General features: G+C 43.7%; 1 protein-coding gene across 2 annotated transcripts; it reads right to left on the bottom strand.

Moving 5' to 3' along the window:
• Window positions 1–692: 692 nt before the first annotated feature.
• catip (ciliogenesis associated TTC17 interacting protein) lies at window positions 693–17,291 on the bottom strand. 2 transcript variants are annotated; one of them, XM_060918151.1, is made up of 11 exons: window positions 17,243–17,291; window positions 17,057–17,100; window positions 16,751–16,834; window positions 11,926–12,111; window positions 11,743–11,798; window positions 11,500–11,586; window positions 11,128–11,295; window positions 8,796–8,920; window positions 8,559–8,635; window positions 8,393–8,481; window positions 693–1,177 (listed from the first exon to the last, which is right to left on the bottom strand). In XM_060918151.1, exons 2-11 carry the CDS (start codon window positions 17,073–17,075, stop codon window positions 950–952), a joined length of 1,119 nt encoding a protein of 372 aa, XP_060774134.1. In that variant the 5' UTR covers window positions 17,076–17,100; window positions 17,243–17,291; the 3' UTR covers window positions 693–949. The 2 variants fall into 2 exon arrangements, with proteins under 2 accessions (XP_060774134.1, XP_060774135.1); XM_060918152.1 differs by lacking the exon at window positions 17,243–17,291 and having other exon boundaries at window positions 17,007–17,192.
• Between the last annotated feature and the right edge of the window lie 1,120 nt (window positions 17,292–18,411).

Below are 18,411 nucleotides of genomic sequence, written 5' to 3'. Positions count from 1 at the left end.
AAGCATTACATCACTGGTTTACACTACACTAAAGAGGCGAGACATTATGTACCATTACATCATCTGTTAGGATCATAATCTTATGAAAAGAAGAAAGACATTACTAGTCAAAACCTTCATTAAGCAGAGAGCAGAACGTGCAAGCGAAGATAAATCTCACGGATTTAACTAGCCAAAAAACGAGTAGCAATTAAAAAAAGCCTGTTCCAATTTCAAGCATCAAGTAGCAATCAGACCAGCCTGTGCTCGTTTTAAACATGCCAAACATATACTGTATTTCTATCACATATTGTAACCAGTGTTACAGAAATATATGTTGACAACTGTTTCTTTTTGGAGGTTTTAAAGCCAAAAGGCAAACTGGACTCAGTTGCAGACATTATTATTTTAGTAGAAGTGCATAAGGAATTACACTACCCTTAAGGGTTTTAATAAATGTGAATAATATTGCACATGGGCAACTGTTTTAGGAATGGGGAAGTGGAAGCTTTGATTCCATTGGAAACTTTGACAAGAAGAAATGGAAAGAATCAGTTCAAGAAAATGCTTCAAAGGTTTTGGTCACTTTTTTTTGGTCCTACGACACCATAAGTCTATTGTAAGAAAAATATAAAGAGAAGGATCACATCTGGAACAAATGGAAGAGCTTTATTAAAATATTCACTGCAAAATATTAAAGCCTAATTGTCAAAGTCCTTCCCATGCCACAAGGCACATTGGGCGATGCCAATCTCCGTTTCAATAGCCCTCGGCCTTTCACCTATTACATAGCTAGGGTTACAGTGGGGGGCTGGTCCTCTGGTAACCGTGAGAGTTTGACTTCCTACTCACATCTGTATTGTGGCATGCCTCACCAGATGGCAGTAGGTACTATTTTTATGATGGTTTTTGGTATGACCCAACCACGAGTAAAACTCTCAATCTCCTAGTTGAAAGGCTGGCATGCTAATTAAAGCCTGATTGGCCAGGATTCATCTTGTGCAGCTGTTCTATTTTGTGACGTGTTGAAGGTGATGTCTAGTGGGCGCTGAGAGTCAAAAGGAATGAAGAAGTCACGGGCAAAGGAGAAAACATCCTGAGGCTTTCTCAACAGCAACATTTGTAGGAAGTCAGCCAGTAGTGTTTTAAGCTCAGGGTGTTGTCTAACATAGGTGGAGTGATCAGCCTTCAGCTCTTCCTGCAGTGAAGAGATTAGGAGACAGAAAGATACTTAGCCTGTGTTCTTAACATGGAAATCAGTTACTATTTTTGGATAGTGCTATTTTCATCTGCTGGATGAGACTCTGGGGAAATCCCTGTCACAATCAGTGATGTATGCCAGATGTGAGGTTTGTGAAAGTCAACGCAACAGTAGATTTGAGGAGCAGAACTTGCCCAAAAGTCAAACATCTGTGGCAAACATGACAATTAGAATAACTGTCATTACTCTGCTAGCTGAATAGCGCTAATCAGTAGTGCTATGCACTACTGAGTCATACAGAGATGTTCACAAGGAAGTGTGGAAATATACGTACATATACACACACACACACACACATACACATGTACATATGTGATACATGAGTGTTTTACTGGGAAATACAGCACTTATTGTAGTGGTTGGCACTGTCGCCTCACAGCAAGAAGGTTCTGGGTTTGAGCCCAGTGGCTGACGGGGGGACCTTTCTGTGTGGAGTTTGCATGTTCTCCCCGTGTCTGCGTGGGTTTCCTCCAGGTGCTCCGGTTTCCCTCACAGTCCAAAGACATGCAGGTTAGGCTAATTGGTGGCTCTAAATTGACTGTAGGTGTGAATGAGTGTGTGAATGGTTGTGTCTCTCTATGTGTCAGCCCTGTGATGATCTGGCGACTTGTCCAGAGTGTACCCCGCCTCTCGCCCATTGTCAGCTGGGATAGGCTCCAGCTTACCCGAGACCCTGCACAGGATAAACGGTTACGGATGATGGATGGATGGATGGATGGATGGATGGATGGATGCACCACTCAATTTTCATAAGAAATGCATCCTGGACCTGAGTGACACATTTTCCAATATCTTCACTCCGATGAAATCACTCCCAATTTTTTTCCCCGCTGACTTGATGTGCACTGTTAAAATGGTGAACCAGTTCAAATTTTAAATTCTTTTGATTAACTTAAAGTTTTTTTGTTTCTTTCTTTGTTTTGTTGTGGAGGTGTCTTATATAATAAAAAGAATATTACACAGTGGTGCAAAGATACAAAGTTTTACTTCTCATGTTAAAAAATATTTCAGTCGTTTGTTACGCTCACTTGTGAAATATGTTCACCACTCAAAGAGTAACTTCCGATCTTTGTACCACTGTGTGGTGTATTTCCCAGAACATCTCCTCTCTCTCTCTCTCTCTCACACACACAGAGCTCTGGAAAAAAATTCAGAGACCACTTCAATTTTTTTTTAAAACAGCATCTCTGTACATGGCAGCCATTTCATTCCAGTGTCTGTGTTGGAATTCCAACACAAGCACACCTCATTTTACTTAATGAGGTACTGATTAGGTGATCACCTGAATCAAATCTTATTTAACAAGGAAAAGCATAAAAACCCCTGCTGTGGTCATCACCATCCTCTTGCAATAGGACCAATTTGGATGGCAAAAACAGTACTAGTATTACTTTAAATTTAAGTGGAATACAAAAATATATATTAACCATCCCAAAAGAGATAAAAAGAAAAAAAAGTTGTGTGAGAAAAAGAAGGGTTCAATTCTGGCTTTACTGGCAGAGGGACAGAGAGCGTCAGGTTGCTTCCATTCTCAAAATTTCAAAAGACGACAGTTCATGAGAACAAGGTCAAGCAGCAGACATTGGGGACAACAAATTTACAGACTGGCAAAGAGCAAAAATGACTCCACTGACTGGGATGATCATCAACTTCTTTGAATGTCATTCAACAACTGTAGGATGACATCAAGTGACCTACAAAAAGAATGGCAAATGGCAGCTGGGGTCAAGTAGACGGCAACGACTGTTTAAAACAAGCTCCTCTGGGTGGGGTTGAAGTCATGCAAAGCTAGAAAAAAAAAACCCTTCATCAATGAGAAGCAAAGAAGAGCCAGGCTGAGGTTTGCTAAAGAATATAAGGATTGGACTATAGAGGACTGGGAGTAAGGTCATCTTCTCTGAGTCAAATTTTCAGCTCCCCCCCCCCATCACCTCATCATCTAATGCCGCTTTTCCATTACCAACGCGGCTGAGTTGGGCTGAGCCGTGCCGAGTCGAGCTGAGTGGGGCTGTTGGAGTTGCATTTCGACTACAACCGCGCTGAACCATGCTGGCTGGAAGTGGGTGGACATATTGGGTGGAGTTAGCGAAAGTGGGTGGACGTCACGTGATGTCGTTAGGCGGCGCAAACAGTGACATCAGTGATCTTTTAAGCGGTAGTCTCACGACCCGGATAGTAAACAATAAACATGGAGTCGTTAGTGTTGCTGGTCTTGGTGCTGTGGCTTGTTGTCACCGACAACGCCAACAGGTACTGGCAAGAGCGTATAGATGAGGCGAGGTGCATAAGGCTTCAGAAATTCTCGTAATTCGTAATTATTATTCTTCCGGGTTTACGGTGTTTACAGATCCCAGCGTGCTCGCGGGGCGTGTGGGCATGTGAGGACACTCCTCCTCACCAATCAGTGCACAGGGGAGTGTCTGCTCACGCCCCTAGCCCCACTCGGCTTGGTTTGGCTCGCTTCAGCCTCACTCCAAAACCGTGCGAGTTTTGGGTGCTAAGCAAGGCTGAAGCGAGCTGAGTCATGCTGCTCTAAGGTAGTCGAAACGCGAGCTGTGTCGGGCTTAAGTGAGCTGAAGCGAGCTGAAAAAGGGTAGTGGAAAAGGACCATAATGGTTAGACGGAGACCTGGAGAGGCCTACAAGCACAGTGTCTCGTACACATTGTGAAATTTGGTGGAAGATTGGTGATGATCTGGGGTGCTTCAGTAAGGTTGGAATGGAGCAGATTTTTGTTTGTGAAGGACACATGAATCAAGCCATTGTACAAGGTTCCCCTGGAAGAAAACCTGCTTCCTTCTTCTCTGACAATGCTCCCGAACTCTGAGGATTGGGTTTTCTAGCAGGACAATGCTCCATGCCACACAGCCAGGTCAATCAAGGTGTGGATGGAGGACCACAAGATCTAGAGCCTGTCACAGCCAACCCAATCTCCAGACCTGAACCCCATTGAAAACCTCTGGAACATGATCAAGAGGAAAATGGATGGTTACAGGCTATCAAACCAAATCTGAGCTGATTGAGTTTTTGCGCCAGGAGTGGCATAAAGTCACTCAGAAGCAACATGAAAGACTGTTGGAGAGCATGCCAAGATGTGTGAAAGCTGTGATTTAAATGTCAGGGTTATTCACCAAATACTAATTTCTGAACTCATCCCAAGTTCAAAACATTAGTATTGTGTTGTTTAAAATTGTTTAAAAAAGTTGAATACAGAGTCACACCCCTCCCCCCACTAGGGAAGTCTGACCACAACCTGGTTCTTCTACAGCCGAAAGTACATCCCCCTTGGTTCAAAGGCAGCCTGCAACAACTAGTTCCATCAGGAGGTGGGTCCCCTGAAATGGAAGATGCCCTCAGGGACTGTTATGACATCACGGACTGGGATGTGCTGCTTAGCCCACACTGTGAGGACACAGAGGGGCTGATACACTGTCTAACGGATTACCTTAACTTCTATGCAGACGTGGTCTCCCCCGCTAAAGACTGTACAGTGTTACCCTAACAACAAGCCATGGGTAAACACAGGAAGTCAAAGCTGTCCTCAACAGGAAGAAGGCCCGCCTTCAGGAGCAGGGATAGGGAGGCATTGAAAGCAGCACAGCAGGAGGTAAAACGCTGTGTGAGGGAAGCTAAGGACAGCTACAGGAGAAAGGTGGAGCAGAAGCTGAAGGAGAACAGCATGAGGGAGGTCTGGGAAGGTGTGAAAACCATCACCAGGCCACAATACAAAGACCAGAGTCATTGAGGGGACAGTGGAGAGGGCGAATGAGTTGAATGACTTTTCAATCAGTTCAACCAAGCCACCCTCTCCCTCACTGCAGCCATCTCTCCTCTCCTTCTTCCCTCAACACACCTCCCCCACAGTCATCACAGCAGCCCCCTCCTCCCCCACCTCAACACAGACTCCTCTATGCATTACTGCAGACCAGGTCAGAGGTCAACTGAGGAAGACTTCACCCAGGAAAGCAGCAGGCCCGGGATAAGGTGTGTCCCCGACTACTGAAGACCTGTGCTGCTGAACTAGTGTGAACCACTCCAATGCATCTTCAACCTCAGCCTGCAGCTGGGGGAGAGTGCCCACCCTCTGGAAGGCATCATGCATCGTTCCAGTTCCCAAAAAGAATCAGCCCAGCAAGCTGAACGACTTCCGACCAGTGGCACTCACTTCACATCTGATGAAGACGTTGGAGCGGCTCTTCTTCAGCCCTCCGCAGACCCCAGGTACAACATGCCCAGGACTGTCTGCAGTTTGTGTACCGGGCAGGTGTCGGTGTGGAAGACGCCATCCTCTATCTGCTACACCGAGCCCACTCACATCTGGATAAGGGAAATGGCACAGTGAGGATCCTCTTCTTGGACTTCTCAAGTGCCTTCAACACCATCCAGCCCCTATTGCTTCAGGACAAACTGAACAGGATGCGAGTGGACCCCCTGCCTGGTCACCTGGATCTCCAGCTACCTCACTGACAGGCTGCAGTATGTCAGGCTGAAGGACCATCACGTCTGACACTGTGATTAGCAGTACTGGAGCACCCCAGGGCACGGTGCTGGCCCCCTCTTCTCTTCACCCTGTACACCGCAAGACTTCTGCTACAACTCAGAGCTGTGTCACATTCAGAAGTTTGCAGATGACACAGCCATCGTTGGGTGTATCACTGATGACAGAGAGGAGGAGTATAGGAGCCTGGTGAGGGACTTTGCTGTGTGGTGCAACAGGAACCATCTGCAGCTCAACACCTCGAAGACCAAGGAGCTGGTCATTGACTTTGGGAGGTCCAGACCAAGGTCACGACCAGTTCTGATCGAGGGAGTCGAGGTGTAGGAATCCACAGCCTCCAAGTACCTCAGGCTGTGGCTGGACAGCAAGCTGGTCAGCAAGCTGGACAGCAAGCTGGACTGGACTTGCAACACCAATCACTTATACAGGAAGGGACAGAGCAGGCTATACTTCCTTAGGAGGCTGCGGTCTAGGGATGTTAACCAATGACCGTTTGACCGATGGTTGACCGAATCAACGCCAACCGGTTAATTTTTTTTTGGGTTGTCAGTTAAAAAAAAAAAAAAAAATCAATCGTTTTGAAGCTGCCGATTTTGGAGCGGAGAACCTGGAATTCCTGGTGTTGTAAACGCTTGGGGCATGCCATGCGGTGAAAGGGACGACAGCTGACAAATCAGAAACACCCATTCAGTCATGTCCCCACCCTCCCGCCCCAGTTGAAGACAGCTGCCACTCGGCGAAAGAAAAGTGTAGACACAGGCTTTTTAGCTTACAAATTACTATTCTGTGTTTTTTTTTAATTATTATTAGAAGGCACATCGAGTTTAGTCCTGCCTTGGCCAGTGCATTCTGAAAGTATGTTTCAGTCTGTAGCCAACAATGCATGTCATTGCAGATCATATCTCTCCACACAAACTAAAGGCGCAGATGCCGACTTTTTCACGGCTGAATCGTGCAGATCTGATTTTTTTTTCGGGGGGGGGGGGGGGGGGGGGGGGGGGGGGGCATTGGAGTGTCTGAATAATTTCATCAGAGTAAATACTGTATTAAAATTACCTAAATAAGCAAATGCCATTACAGTCCATGAAACATAGGAAGTATGAGAAGGAAAACAGTAAATCAGAAAGCTGCGCACATTTGCGCAGCTTCCGCGAAAACGTGCGCAGCTTTCTGATTTACTGTTTTCTCATACTTATACTTCCTGTGTTTCATGGACTGTAACGGCATTTGCTTATTTAGTAATTTTAAATACAGAATTTACTCTGATGAAATTATTCAGACACTCCAACGCCCCCCCCCAAAAAAAAAAAATCAGATCTGCACGATTCAGCCGTGAAAAAAGGCGGCATCCGCCAAAGGCACGCCGTTTGCATCCCTGTTTAAACTCATAGGTTAACCGACTTTAACCGGCTAATGAGGCTCGGTGGTCGGTCAAGATTTTTTTTTTAGTTTTCGCCATCCCTACTGCAGTCCTTTAACATCTGCAGGAAACTCCTGTGGATGCTCTATCAGTCTGTGATCGCCAGTGTCTTGTTTTACACTGTGGTGTGCTGGGGGGGGCAGCACATCCAAAAAGGACACATCCAGGCTGGACAAACTGATCAGGCGGGCCGGCTCTGTGGTCGGCGTGAAGCTGGACTCTCTGGTGACGGTGGCAGAGAAGAGGTCTATGGACAAACTATTGAACATCATGGACGATGCCAGTCACCTTCTGCACACCGTCATCAGCAACCAGAGGAGCCTGTTCAGGGACAGAATGCTCCTTCCCAAGTGCAGGACGAACAGACTTAAAAACTCCTTTGTCCCTCACGCCATCAGACTGTACAACTCCTCTCTGGGGGGGAGGAGGGGTAACAGGAGGACAGAAGACAGAAAGGAGCAGTAGCCTAGCCTAACAATAAGCAATACCGGACAATGTGCAATATAATGTTCAACATCTCTCCTGCCATCGCCCCCCCCCCCCCCCATATCTTATTCTTTTTATATTTGTATATCTCATCTCATCATCTCTAGCCGCTTTGTCCTTCTACAGGGTCGCAGGCAAGCTGGAGCCTATCCCAGCTGACTACGGATGAAAGGCGGGGTACACCCTGGACAAGTCGCCAGGTCATCACAGGGCTGACACATAGACACAGACAACCATTCACACTCACATTCACACCTACGGTCAATTTAGAGTCACCAGTTAACCTAACCTGCATGTCTTTGGACTGTGGGGGAAACCGGAGCACCCGGAGGAAACCCACGCGGACACGGGGAGAACATGCAAACTCCGCACAGAAAGGCCCTTGCCAGCCACGGGGCTCGAATCCGGACCTTCTTGCTGTGAGGCAACAGTGCTAACCACTACACCACCGTGCCACCCTGACCAGCTGTCATTTTCTGCAGTTAAACACTTTAAGTGATAATATTTTTATCTGGAATTTGGGGGAAATGTCAGTAGTTTCTAGAATTTAAAAAAAAAAAAAAAAAAAAGTGTTCATGCTCCTCAAACATACCTGTAAAAAGTAAAACCAGAGAAACTGATAATTTTGCAGTGGTCTCTTAATTTTCTTTCAAGAACTGTGTGTGTGTGTGTGTGTGTGTGTGTGTGTGTGTGTGTGTGTGTGTGTGTGTGTGTGTGTGTACATATAAATATAAAACAAGCATAGCTACCTTTCTGTCAAAAAACCTCGAGTACAGCTCAATGTCCTCTTCCCAGACTAAGGGCTTCTTCTCATAGACTGACTTATGAGCTCTCTCATCTGAAAACAAAAACACGTTTTTGTGTCATGTTGTTGACAGATATAATCATTGGAAAGAAAGGAAACAATATACAAACCTTCAGTGACTACAGGAGGAAGCTGTCGGAGGTTCATTGTTACTGATGAGCCCACCTGCACTCTGCTGGCTAAATGTCTAGAGTGAGGGAAAAAAAAAAGTCATAAAAGCAGATAACAAAAGTCTCATGACCTCTTCATATATTAATATATTTTATACTGTGATTAGTTACAGTAAACAGACTGTAGTGACTGAATAGACCCAGAGTTATATTCTTTATTAGAGAAAGAGGTCCTACCCATCTGACAGGAAGTAGCAGTGCCATGTTGCAGGGATTTTTTCTGCCGAGGAGACAGTCCTTTCAATGCCAAACACCTCCACCACCTCTTTGCCGACTACCTGCTTCTTGACCTCCAGCTCCCTCTGAATTAGGGTAAAACAGGCTTTTAATTCTTATTCATAGTAAAGTATAAGAGTATGAGAATCAACATATATATTGTGTTAAAGCTAGCATCATGAAGACCAAGGTACTATCAAAACAATTCCAAGAAAACAAACATTCTGGAAAGGTATCAATCAAGGTTTGATTTTTTTTTAATATCCCAAACTCTGAACAAAAGTCACTGAACAGGTAAGGAGGGCATTAGTCAGAGAACCACTCAAGACACCAAGGGTAATGATGTTACTGCCACAATGCTTCACCATGGGGATGGTGTTCTCAGGGTGATTTAAATTTTTGGTCAAATTATATGACCTTTTTCAGTGTTTGCTACTCCAGCTGGGATTTCATATTGCTACTCCAACTGGGATTTTCAACGTGTATGTGGAGAGGGTCCACACCTTCCGGTTTCTCGGCGTCCTCATCTTCGCCGACATTTCCTGGTCAGTAAACATCACAGCAGTCATTAAGAAGGCTCAGCAGCAGCTTCACTTACTGAGAGTCCTCAGGAAGTACAACCTAAACTCCAACCTGCTGCTGACCTTCTACCGCTCATCCATCGAGAGCCTGCTGACGTACTGTATTACAGTATGGTACGGCAGCTGCACTGCTGTAGACAGGGAGAGGCTCCAGAGGGTAGTTAAGACAGCACAGAAGATCATTGGCTGCCCTCTCCCCTCCCTGATGGACATTTACACCTCCTGCTGCCTTAGCAGAGCTAAGAACATTATCAAGGACAGCTCCCACCCTGGCTTTGATCTGTTCGACCTGTTGCCCTCAGGGAGGCGCTACAGGTGCATCAGGACAAAGACAAACAGATTCAAAAACAGCTTCTTTCCAAAAGCCATAACTGCCCTGAACTTGGACATGCTCTGACTTTATAGTCTATTTATTTTACTGTGACTCTCCTCATGCAATAATTTATAATGTGCAGTACTTTATAAGGGACTCTCTCTGTGCAATACTTTTATAATGTGAAATGCCTCACACCATAATGCGAAACACAACACATTCACCTCACCTCAGGACTGTGCACCTTACATACAGCACATGCACCTCAGGACTGTGCACCTTACACACAGCACATGCACCTCAGGACTGTGCACCTACCTTATCTTGCAATACTTCATAAATGTGTAATATTTTATTTTATAATGTGACTCTTGTGAAATAATTTATAATGTGACTCTCTCTGTGCAATAATTTATATGTGTAACACAACACATACACCTCAGGACTGTGCACCTTACCCCCCTTCCACACTCCCCCCCCCCCTTTTTCCCCCTTCCACACCCCCCCCTTTTTCCCCCTTCCTCTCTCTCTCTCACTCTACATGCTGTTTGCACTGTTATTGGAGATGCTTTAATCTCATTGTACATGTGTATAGTGACAATAAAGGCATTCTATTCTATTCATATGGTTCACCACTCTTCCATGTAACCCAGCCTTGTGGAATGTCCAATCTGTGGTTGTCCAGTGTACAGCCTCTCCCATTTGAGCTGTGGATCTCTACATCTCCTTCAGAGTGATCCTTGGTTACTTCTCTAAACAATGCCCTCCTTTCCCAATTATGGTTTTTGTTGTTATTGGACAACCTCCTCTAGGAAGAATCATGGTTGTGAGATTCTTGTAATAAGTATTATTAAGTATTTAAACCTCATGGGTAACTGATTTTATTTGCCATATACATTAAAAATGGATTAGGAAATATCTTGGTGTAAGAAGACTTGTCCGTCATGATAAACAAGTGGATTTACAATAATGTACAAAGAAAATGTTGTGTACAAGAACCTGAGGAGAAACTGTTCATAGGACAAACACAGACTGAACACTCCACAATGCTATGAAAGAGTGCATTTCAGTTCTAGGTTTAATCACTGCAAAATGTGAAAGTATTCCATAGGAATATTTCCCATTACAAGGGAAGCCATGGTCTAATGGTTTGAGAAGCAGCTTTGGGACCAAAAGGTTGCCGGTTCCATTCCTTGGACCAGCAGGAATGGCTGGGTAGGTTGTACGTCACTCTGGATAAGAGCGTCTGCTAAATGCCATTAATGCAATGTATTCAAGAAGGGTTACGGGTTATTAAGTATTATAGTACTTAAGGCACTATAATACTTAACTAACCTCAATTAAAAAAAATAAAAATCAGTCAGTAACAAAAATAAATAAATAAAATGTAATTACATACATAGGTTGACACGCCAATCTGGGTGTCGGCATCAAAAGACAGAAATGTCAAATTTTCTGGAACTTTCTTCTGTTGAGCCAAAATGCGCAGGATCAGGAGGTTGGAGGCCTCAGACACGAAACCTTGTAGAGAATGCAGAGGGAATGTGAATGCTTGCTTCTTTACTTCCTACAAGAAAGCAGAAATGTACAAAAACAGGTAACGGACTGATCCTCTGGATTTTTTTTATTATAATAGAAAAAAGACAAATTCATGCACCTACTATAATCTTACTGAAAGGCTTTTCTCAAGGCTTTCTCAGCGCTTATGCAAACATGGATATTGACAGTTTATTATTGATGTAGCATTAGAAAATGAAACCACTGTTCTTACCTCTTTCTCTGTGATGACACTGTTCACCACTAGATGACTGCCTTGCCTCATTATATGTACCTTTTTGTCCAGTGTGTGTTCCTGCAGCTGGAGCATTGGCAACACAACAATGAATGACTGAATAAGCTACATGCTTGAATATTCTCTGGGATTATTAGATTGTGATGTGAACCACCACAGCTGTAATTTATAAACAAATGAAATTAAATGAAAAACCTAGACAGAGAGACAGACAGAGAATACCTTCATATATTCATTATGATTCTCCTCTAGTGTGTCAAGGCTCCTGGATATATAAGCTGTGATAGGAAAATGTACAGTTAATTACAGTAAAAAGATTTGCACAGAAATTATAAAATAACTCAGCTGTTTAGACCTTATGGAACTATATTCAAAGAAGAGGCCATGGTGCTGCGCTGGACTCACCCATAACAGAAGTGCCACATGGGATGTTGTCGATTGTTCCATGGCTGTTGGCGTGTACCAAATAACAAGGTTCATCATTATAGCTGGCTTTCTGTACACTACAACAGAACTCTCCTAGCTCTCTGCCAGTGTCTGAAACCGTCACCAAAGAGTCCACAAACAGGCACTGCTCTACATCTTTGGGGCCTGAAAGACCAATAAGAAACACCAACATCTCATCTCATTATCTCTAGCCGCTTTATCCTGTTCTACAGGGTCGCAGGCAAGCTGGAGCCTATCCCAGCTGACTACGGGCGAAAGGCGGGGTACACCCTGGACAAGTCACCAGGTCATCACAGGGCTGACACATAGACACAGACAACCATTCACACTCACATTCACACCTACGGTCAATTTAGAGTCACCAGTTAACCTAACCTGCATGCCTTTGGACTGTGGGGGAAACCGGAGCACCCCGAGGAAACCCACGCAGACAACATGCAAACTCCGCACAGAAAGGCCATCGCCGGCCACGGGGCTCGAACCTGGACCTTCTTGCTGTGAGGCAACAGCGCTAACCACTACACCACCGTGCCGCCCCAAAACACCAACAATTACCAAGTAAATTTTATCATCATTTGGACATTCTGATCAAAATAGTGTTGCTCTTTTTTTTTAAACTACACTTGGATTGCATTCCTGTTTTACTTGTGAATCATGTTGGATATGTGAATATTTGTCTGCCTACTAAATATAAATGTAAGCACCCACAACAATTTAAAAGGTTATAGGCAAGGGTCAGAGGTGGAACGTAGAATATCAACTTTATTTTCTAGAAGAACGACCCAAAAAGCAAATTCAATCTTCCTGGTGTCTAATTTACACCCTAAAATTGAATAAAACCGTTAAAATATACTGGTTTGCGCAAGTTCCGAAGGTTTGTTTACATCTCACTTACGCGCACTTTTACCGCCAGGGGGCAGTCGTCGTGACATCATTCAAGGCAAACAGACTGGGAGCAGTTTTGTGTTTACTTGCAAACCGAGCACACGTGTACAGACTTTAGTCATGAAAGGTTGTGTAAAACGTCTGATAGCGATTTTGAAGTAGGAACTCTCCAAATTGAATATCGAGAGGTGAAACCATATACACTATACTGCCAAAAGTATTTGCTCACCTGCCTTGACTCACATATGAGTTTAAGTGACATCCCATTCCTAATCCATAGGGTTCAATATGACGTCGGTCCACCCTTTGCAGCTAGAACAGCTTCAACTCTTCTGGGAAGGCTGTCCACAAGGTTTAGGAGTGTGTTTATGGGAATTTTTGACCATTCTTCCAGAAGCGCATTTGTGAGGTCACACACTGATGTTGGATGAGAAGGCCTGGCTCTCAGTCTCCGCTCTAATTCATCCCAAAGGTGTTCTATCGGGTTGAGGTCAGGACTCTGTGCAGGCCAGTCAAGTTCATCCACACCAGACTCTGTCATCCATGTCTTTATGGACCTTGCTTTGTGCACTGGTGCACAGTCATGTTGGAAGAGGAAGGGGCCAGCTCCAAACTGTAAAAACAGTCTGCATGCCTAGGTGCTTGATTTTATACACCTGTGGCCATGGAAGTGATTGGAACACCTGATTCCGATAATTTGGATGGGTGAGCAAATACTTTTGGCAATATAGTGTATGTATGAACCTATGGCCGTTGTGAAGCAATCAGTGAATGTGGCTCACTGGTTTGACTTTGCAGCCTCGGAATCGGACAGCGACTCGGCCGACTCTGATCGCGGTGACTCCGGACCCCAACAAGACTCGCGCCCAAACAATTTATCCTGGTAGTTATGATAAATCCTTACTTTCATCATAATACTAAATAAGAGCCCTTTTTGAAGAATAATTAAACCACACGGGCACACGCATAATCCCTATAATACACCGTGGATTCATTTATATTGCTAATATAATCTCATCTCATCTCATTATCTCTAGCCGCTTTATCCTTCTACAGGGTCGCAGGCAAGCTGGAGCCTATCCCAGCTGACTACGGGCGAGAGGCGGGGTCCACCCTGGACAAGTCGCCAGGTCATCACAGGGCTGCTAATATAATATATTGCTAATAGTAATACAAGCATTATACTATTTACAGCCTACTCTAAGCAAGGAAATATCCCTTTTGTCTCATTTCCACAATGATTGTACAGGATCCCTCAGGATTCTTGACTTGTCAATTGCAAGCAAAGGTAAAAATATTTACCTCCAATCTTCTCCTTTTTGCTTGAGCATTGCTGGTCCATTTCTTCTTTGACTGCTTGATTTTGTGTTCAAATTTTGTCGGAACAGTGTCAGGTTTGAGCCTTCTCTGTCCAACACTGACACCTAAACTCTCCAACAGATGGGGATTCTTCAAAAATGAATCAATGCTCCCCCCTCAAAGTGATTGGAGCACAGAGTGGCGTATTTACCTGGCTGCTAACCCTCTCGCTTCACACGCGCAATCCACTCTCTCCGCCTCTTCTCCACTCTCGGAAAAAGGTAAAAACATCTTCCTGAATGGGTCCTGTTGTTACAGTTCACTGCACAACAATAAGGCATGATTTTTCTTTGGAAATTCACAAACGCACGTCTGCACTCAAGCCGAACAGCAATGCAAATAAACTGAAGTGGACTCAATTTAAGCGATTTGTTTGTCTTGAATGACGTCACGCACCGAGTGGTCATGAAAATCGCTGAGCAGAAATTTGCCGCAATCCGTGCTAACTTATTCTAACATATATTTTAATTATTACTTATTACCAGAAGAAAATTACAGAGGGTTTTTTTTAACATATAAAGTTTCAAATGTACATAAATTGAAAAAATTTTGCCTATGCCAAGTTTATGGAAGTTAGCTGAACCTGCTTTGAAACTCAAAACCCAAACAAATACAGCCGATCCCTTCAGTGCTCCTAAACCGTGGCCACCAAAACACATGCTTGCTGCTGGTTAAGCTAGAAAACCAGAACGCTAGTGGTGGAATATTTGTTTGGAAAAAGACAACATTTATTGTCACATTTAATAAGTACAGTGAAATTTCTTTTCTTTTGTTTGTTCGTTTATCCTAGCTTGTTTGGAACCTTTGGTCAGAGGGCAGGGTCAGCTCCCAGAGCAGTTAAGACCCCAATATTGGCAGCTTGGGATTGAACTCGCAACCTTCTAATGAGTCTGGGACGCAATAAAGACAGGAATCTAAGCTGCCAAAATATAACAAACTGTACAAAAAAATGCTCTGGTCTCCTTCTGCAACTATAACACTACAGTTTCAATCAGGAGCAATAAAATGTCTGTCTGCACTATATGGCCAAAAGTATGCGGACACTTGCGTATTGAACATCCCATTGCTTCCCCTTAATGTTGAGTTGTTGTGATAACAGCCCTCCAGTCTTCTGGGAAAGTTTTGGAATGTAGTTGGAGGGATTGAGGACTGATGATTCTGTGCAGGCTTGCATAGTTTGGGGAAGGTCCACAGTGGAGTATGATGGTCAAGTGTTCACAAACTTTTGGCCACTTTTAGTGTAACATTTCCATAGACTGACTGACTTGTATGCTGTATTACAATTTCCCTTCACTCAAACTAACTGGCCCAAATATTTTTTTCCAGCACGACAACCATATAGGTCCAGCCATCCATCCATTATCTGTAGCCACTTATCCTGTTCTACAGGGTCGCAGGCAAGCTGGAGCCTATCCCAGCTGACTATGGGTGAGAAGCGGGGTACACCCTGGACAAGTCGCCAGGTCATCGCAGGGCTGACACATAGACACAGACAACCATTCACACTCACACCTATGGCCAATTTAGAGTCACCAGTTAACCTAACCTGCATGTCTCTGGACTATCGGGGAAACCGGAGCACCCGGAGGAAACCCACGCAGACACAGGCAGAACATGCAAACTCCACACAGAAAGGCCCTCGTCGGCCGCTGGGCTCGAACCCAGGACCTTCTTGCTGTGCGGCAACAGCGCTAACCACTACACCACCGTGCCACCCCCATAAAGGTCCATGAAGTTCAAAAAGCACATATGGGTGTGATGTTCAGAAACTTTTGACTATATTGTTATTTGGATAGGGGCGGCACGGTGGCGTAGTGGTTAGCGCTGTCATCTCACAGCAAGAAGGTCCGGGTTCGAGCCCTGTGGCCAGCGAGGGCCTTTCTGTGCAGAGTTTGCATGTTCTTCCCGTGTCCGCGTGGGTTTCCTCTGGGTGCTCCGGTTTCCCCCGCAGTCCAAAGACATGCAGGGTAGGTTAACTGGCGACTCTAAATTGACCGTAGGTGTGAATGTGAGTGTGAATGGTTATCTGTGTCTATGTGTCAGCCCTGTGATGACCTGGCAACTTGTCCAGGGTGTACCCCGCCTTTTGCCCGAAGTCAGCTGGGATAGGCTCCAGCTTGCCTGCGACCCTGTAGAACAGGATAAAGCGGCTAGAGATAATGAGATGAGTTATTTGGATACATTGTGTCACTACAAAAAAAAAGTTTAAAACACAAATCTGAAATCATTAGCCAGTGTGTACGTTATTTCTTAGTATTATCAGTGTTTATCGTCGCACACTGGAGAAAATTGCATCTAATTAGTGTGGCAACTAATAATAAAGTAAAGACAAGACACTGGAGCAGGCGAAAAGTCAGACTCTAGTGGTAAGACTAGAGTACAGATCTTCTGTCATTACCAGATGGTAACTGTTTCAGACTGGTACTACTGATCACTGATCCCAGAACAGGTAGCTCTGATAAAGGACCATCTCATAAAGCGTTGATATGATTCTGGGGTTAAAGTATACTGATGATGATGTTGATTAGAAGTCACTTACCGATACTGGAAAGAAACTCTAATGCTTTGTTCGAGGCTTTTAGTTCTTCTGTCTTTTCGTGCAGCTCTGCAGTTTCCTTCATATCTTTCAGTTTAAACAGAGAACAATACGTCTGAATCAACTATACTGATGTAAACAGATCCTATTTCAGCTAGCTCCATTGGTTGTGTGCTAAGATTTAACAAACTAGCTACATTTACAAAACAGCAGGTTTGAGAAAGCTCCAAAAAATACCGTTAATTGATGAAATACAAACCAAACGATCATAAAAGTTGCTAAGATGTTGCGTTCATTTCCCAAACTCACTCGCGTCCTTGGTCTCCATGGCGACGATGGGTCAAATAGTAAACCTGTTTGTAGGTGGGCAAAGGATAAGTTTACAATTAAATCCACAACAGCGAGTTTGACTGTACTGTAGGGCAGAATGCATTAATAAGTAGATTATAATATTATGTAAGCCATAAACAGGTATAACGTTGATGTTGTTTTTACCGAATTCACGGAGGAATACAACCACAAGCACACTTCCAGAATTCAGAAGCCCGTTTACGTCACATAGTACGTCATAATAACGAGAACGTATCTCATGACCCTCATTTAAAAAAAAAAAAGACCCTCATTCAATGGTGGGCGTCGCCACCATTGAATGTGAAGGGGGCGTGTCCCCTTCACATTTCATAATTCTTCATTTGGACCCGCCCACATTTAACATAAAATATTAGTACACCCAGCGCCGTTTCTGTCGTTATCTCGGGATAACAAGGTGAATTAAAAAAAAAGATTATATGAAGGGCCTCGTTTTGTTTTCTCGAGATCTCGAATTAGTTGTGTTGTTTTCTCGAGATCCTGAATTAATTATGTCGTTATCTCGGGATATAATCTTTTTGTATTCACCTTGTTATCCCGAGATAACGACATAGAGTAGAGTGGGTGAAAAAGCCCCCCTTAAGGAAAATTCAGTTTTTCTCCAAGTTGAAATGAACCATGTGTTTAGTTTTAATCATATTTGACAACAGTGACATGAACAATAATGCCACCTAAAGTTTGCCTAAAGTTAATACTTTTTTTTTTTTAAACAAAAATAAACATTGTGCCAAGGGGGCCTTTTACCCCCCCAGTGGGGTAAAAGGCCCCCTGGGGTGGGGCAATAGGCCCCCTCACTCAGAAAAAGCTGTTTGGATAGCAAAAGTGTTTACTTAAGCCTATAATGTGAAAGAAACAAGAAAATATCCCTGAGTTAATGAATAGATGCATTATTTTATTATATTTTGCATTTTAATTTCAATTTTTTTTTATTTCAATTATTTTTAATATTAAGTTCAAATTACTTGCTTTACTCAACCAGGTAAGTGAGATGTTATTAAAAACTATGTATCTGCTATTCAGAAATGTATGAAATACAGTAATTATGATAAAAGGAAATGATGCCCCCTGGGGGCCATTTACCCCGCCATTAAGGGGTAATTGTCTGTGTTTTACCCCACAGACTACACTTTTACAAAAAAGGGTCTTACTTTCAAAATGTGATTCAACTTTTTATACCTAATGTATTTTTTTAACGTACTGACTTGTCTACTCATACCACATACACAGCTGTGATATCTGACGAAATAGCAGCTATCTAAATACAGTTTTACTGATATCTGAAAATTATATCACCA

The sequence above is a fragment of the Neoarius graeffei genome, chromosome 4, assembly GCF_027579695.1.
Source record: "Neoarius graeffei isolate fNeoGra1 chromosome 4, fNeoGra1.pri, whole genome shotgun sequence".
NCBI lineage: Eukaryota > Metazoa > Chordata > Actinopteri > Siluriformes > Ariidae > Neoarius > Neoarius graeffei.
Note: the sequence above shows the minus strand (reverse complement) of the source record. Positions and strands in the feature narration are given on the sequence as shown.

Bases quoted from the DNA above. Each gene is read 5' to 3' on its own strand.
- catip (XM_060918151.1), bottom strand. The intron at 11,799-11,925 runs GTGAGTCCAGCG...TTCCTATCACAG, and splicing joins ATGTGGCACTTCTGTTATGG to CTTATATATCCAGGAGCCTT. The intron at 11,587-11,742 runs GTATTCTCTGTC...CCAATGCTCCAG, and splicing joins ATCATAATGAATATATGAAG to CTGCAGGAACACACACTGGA.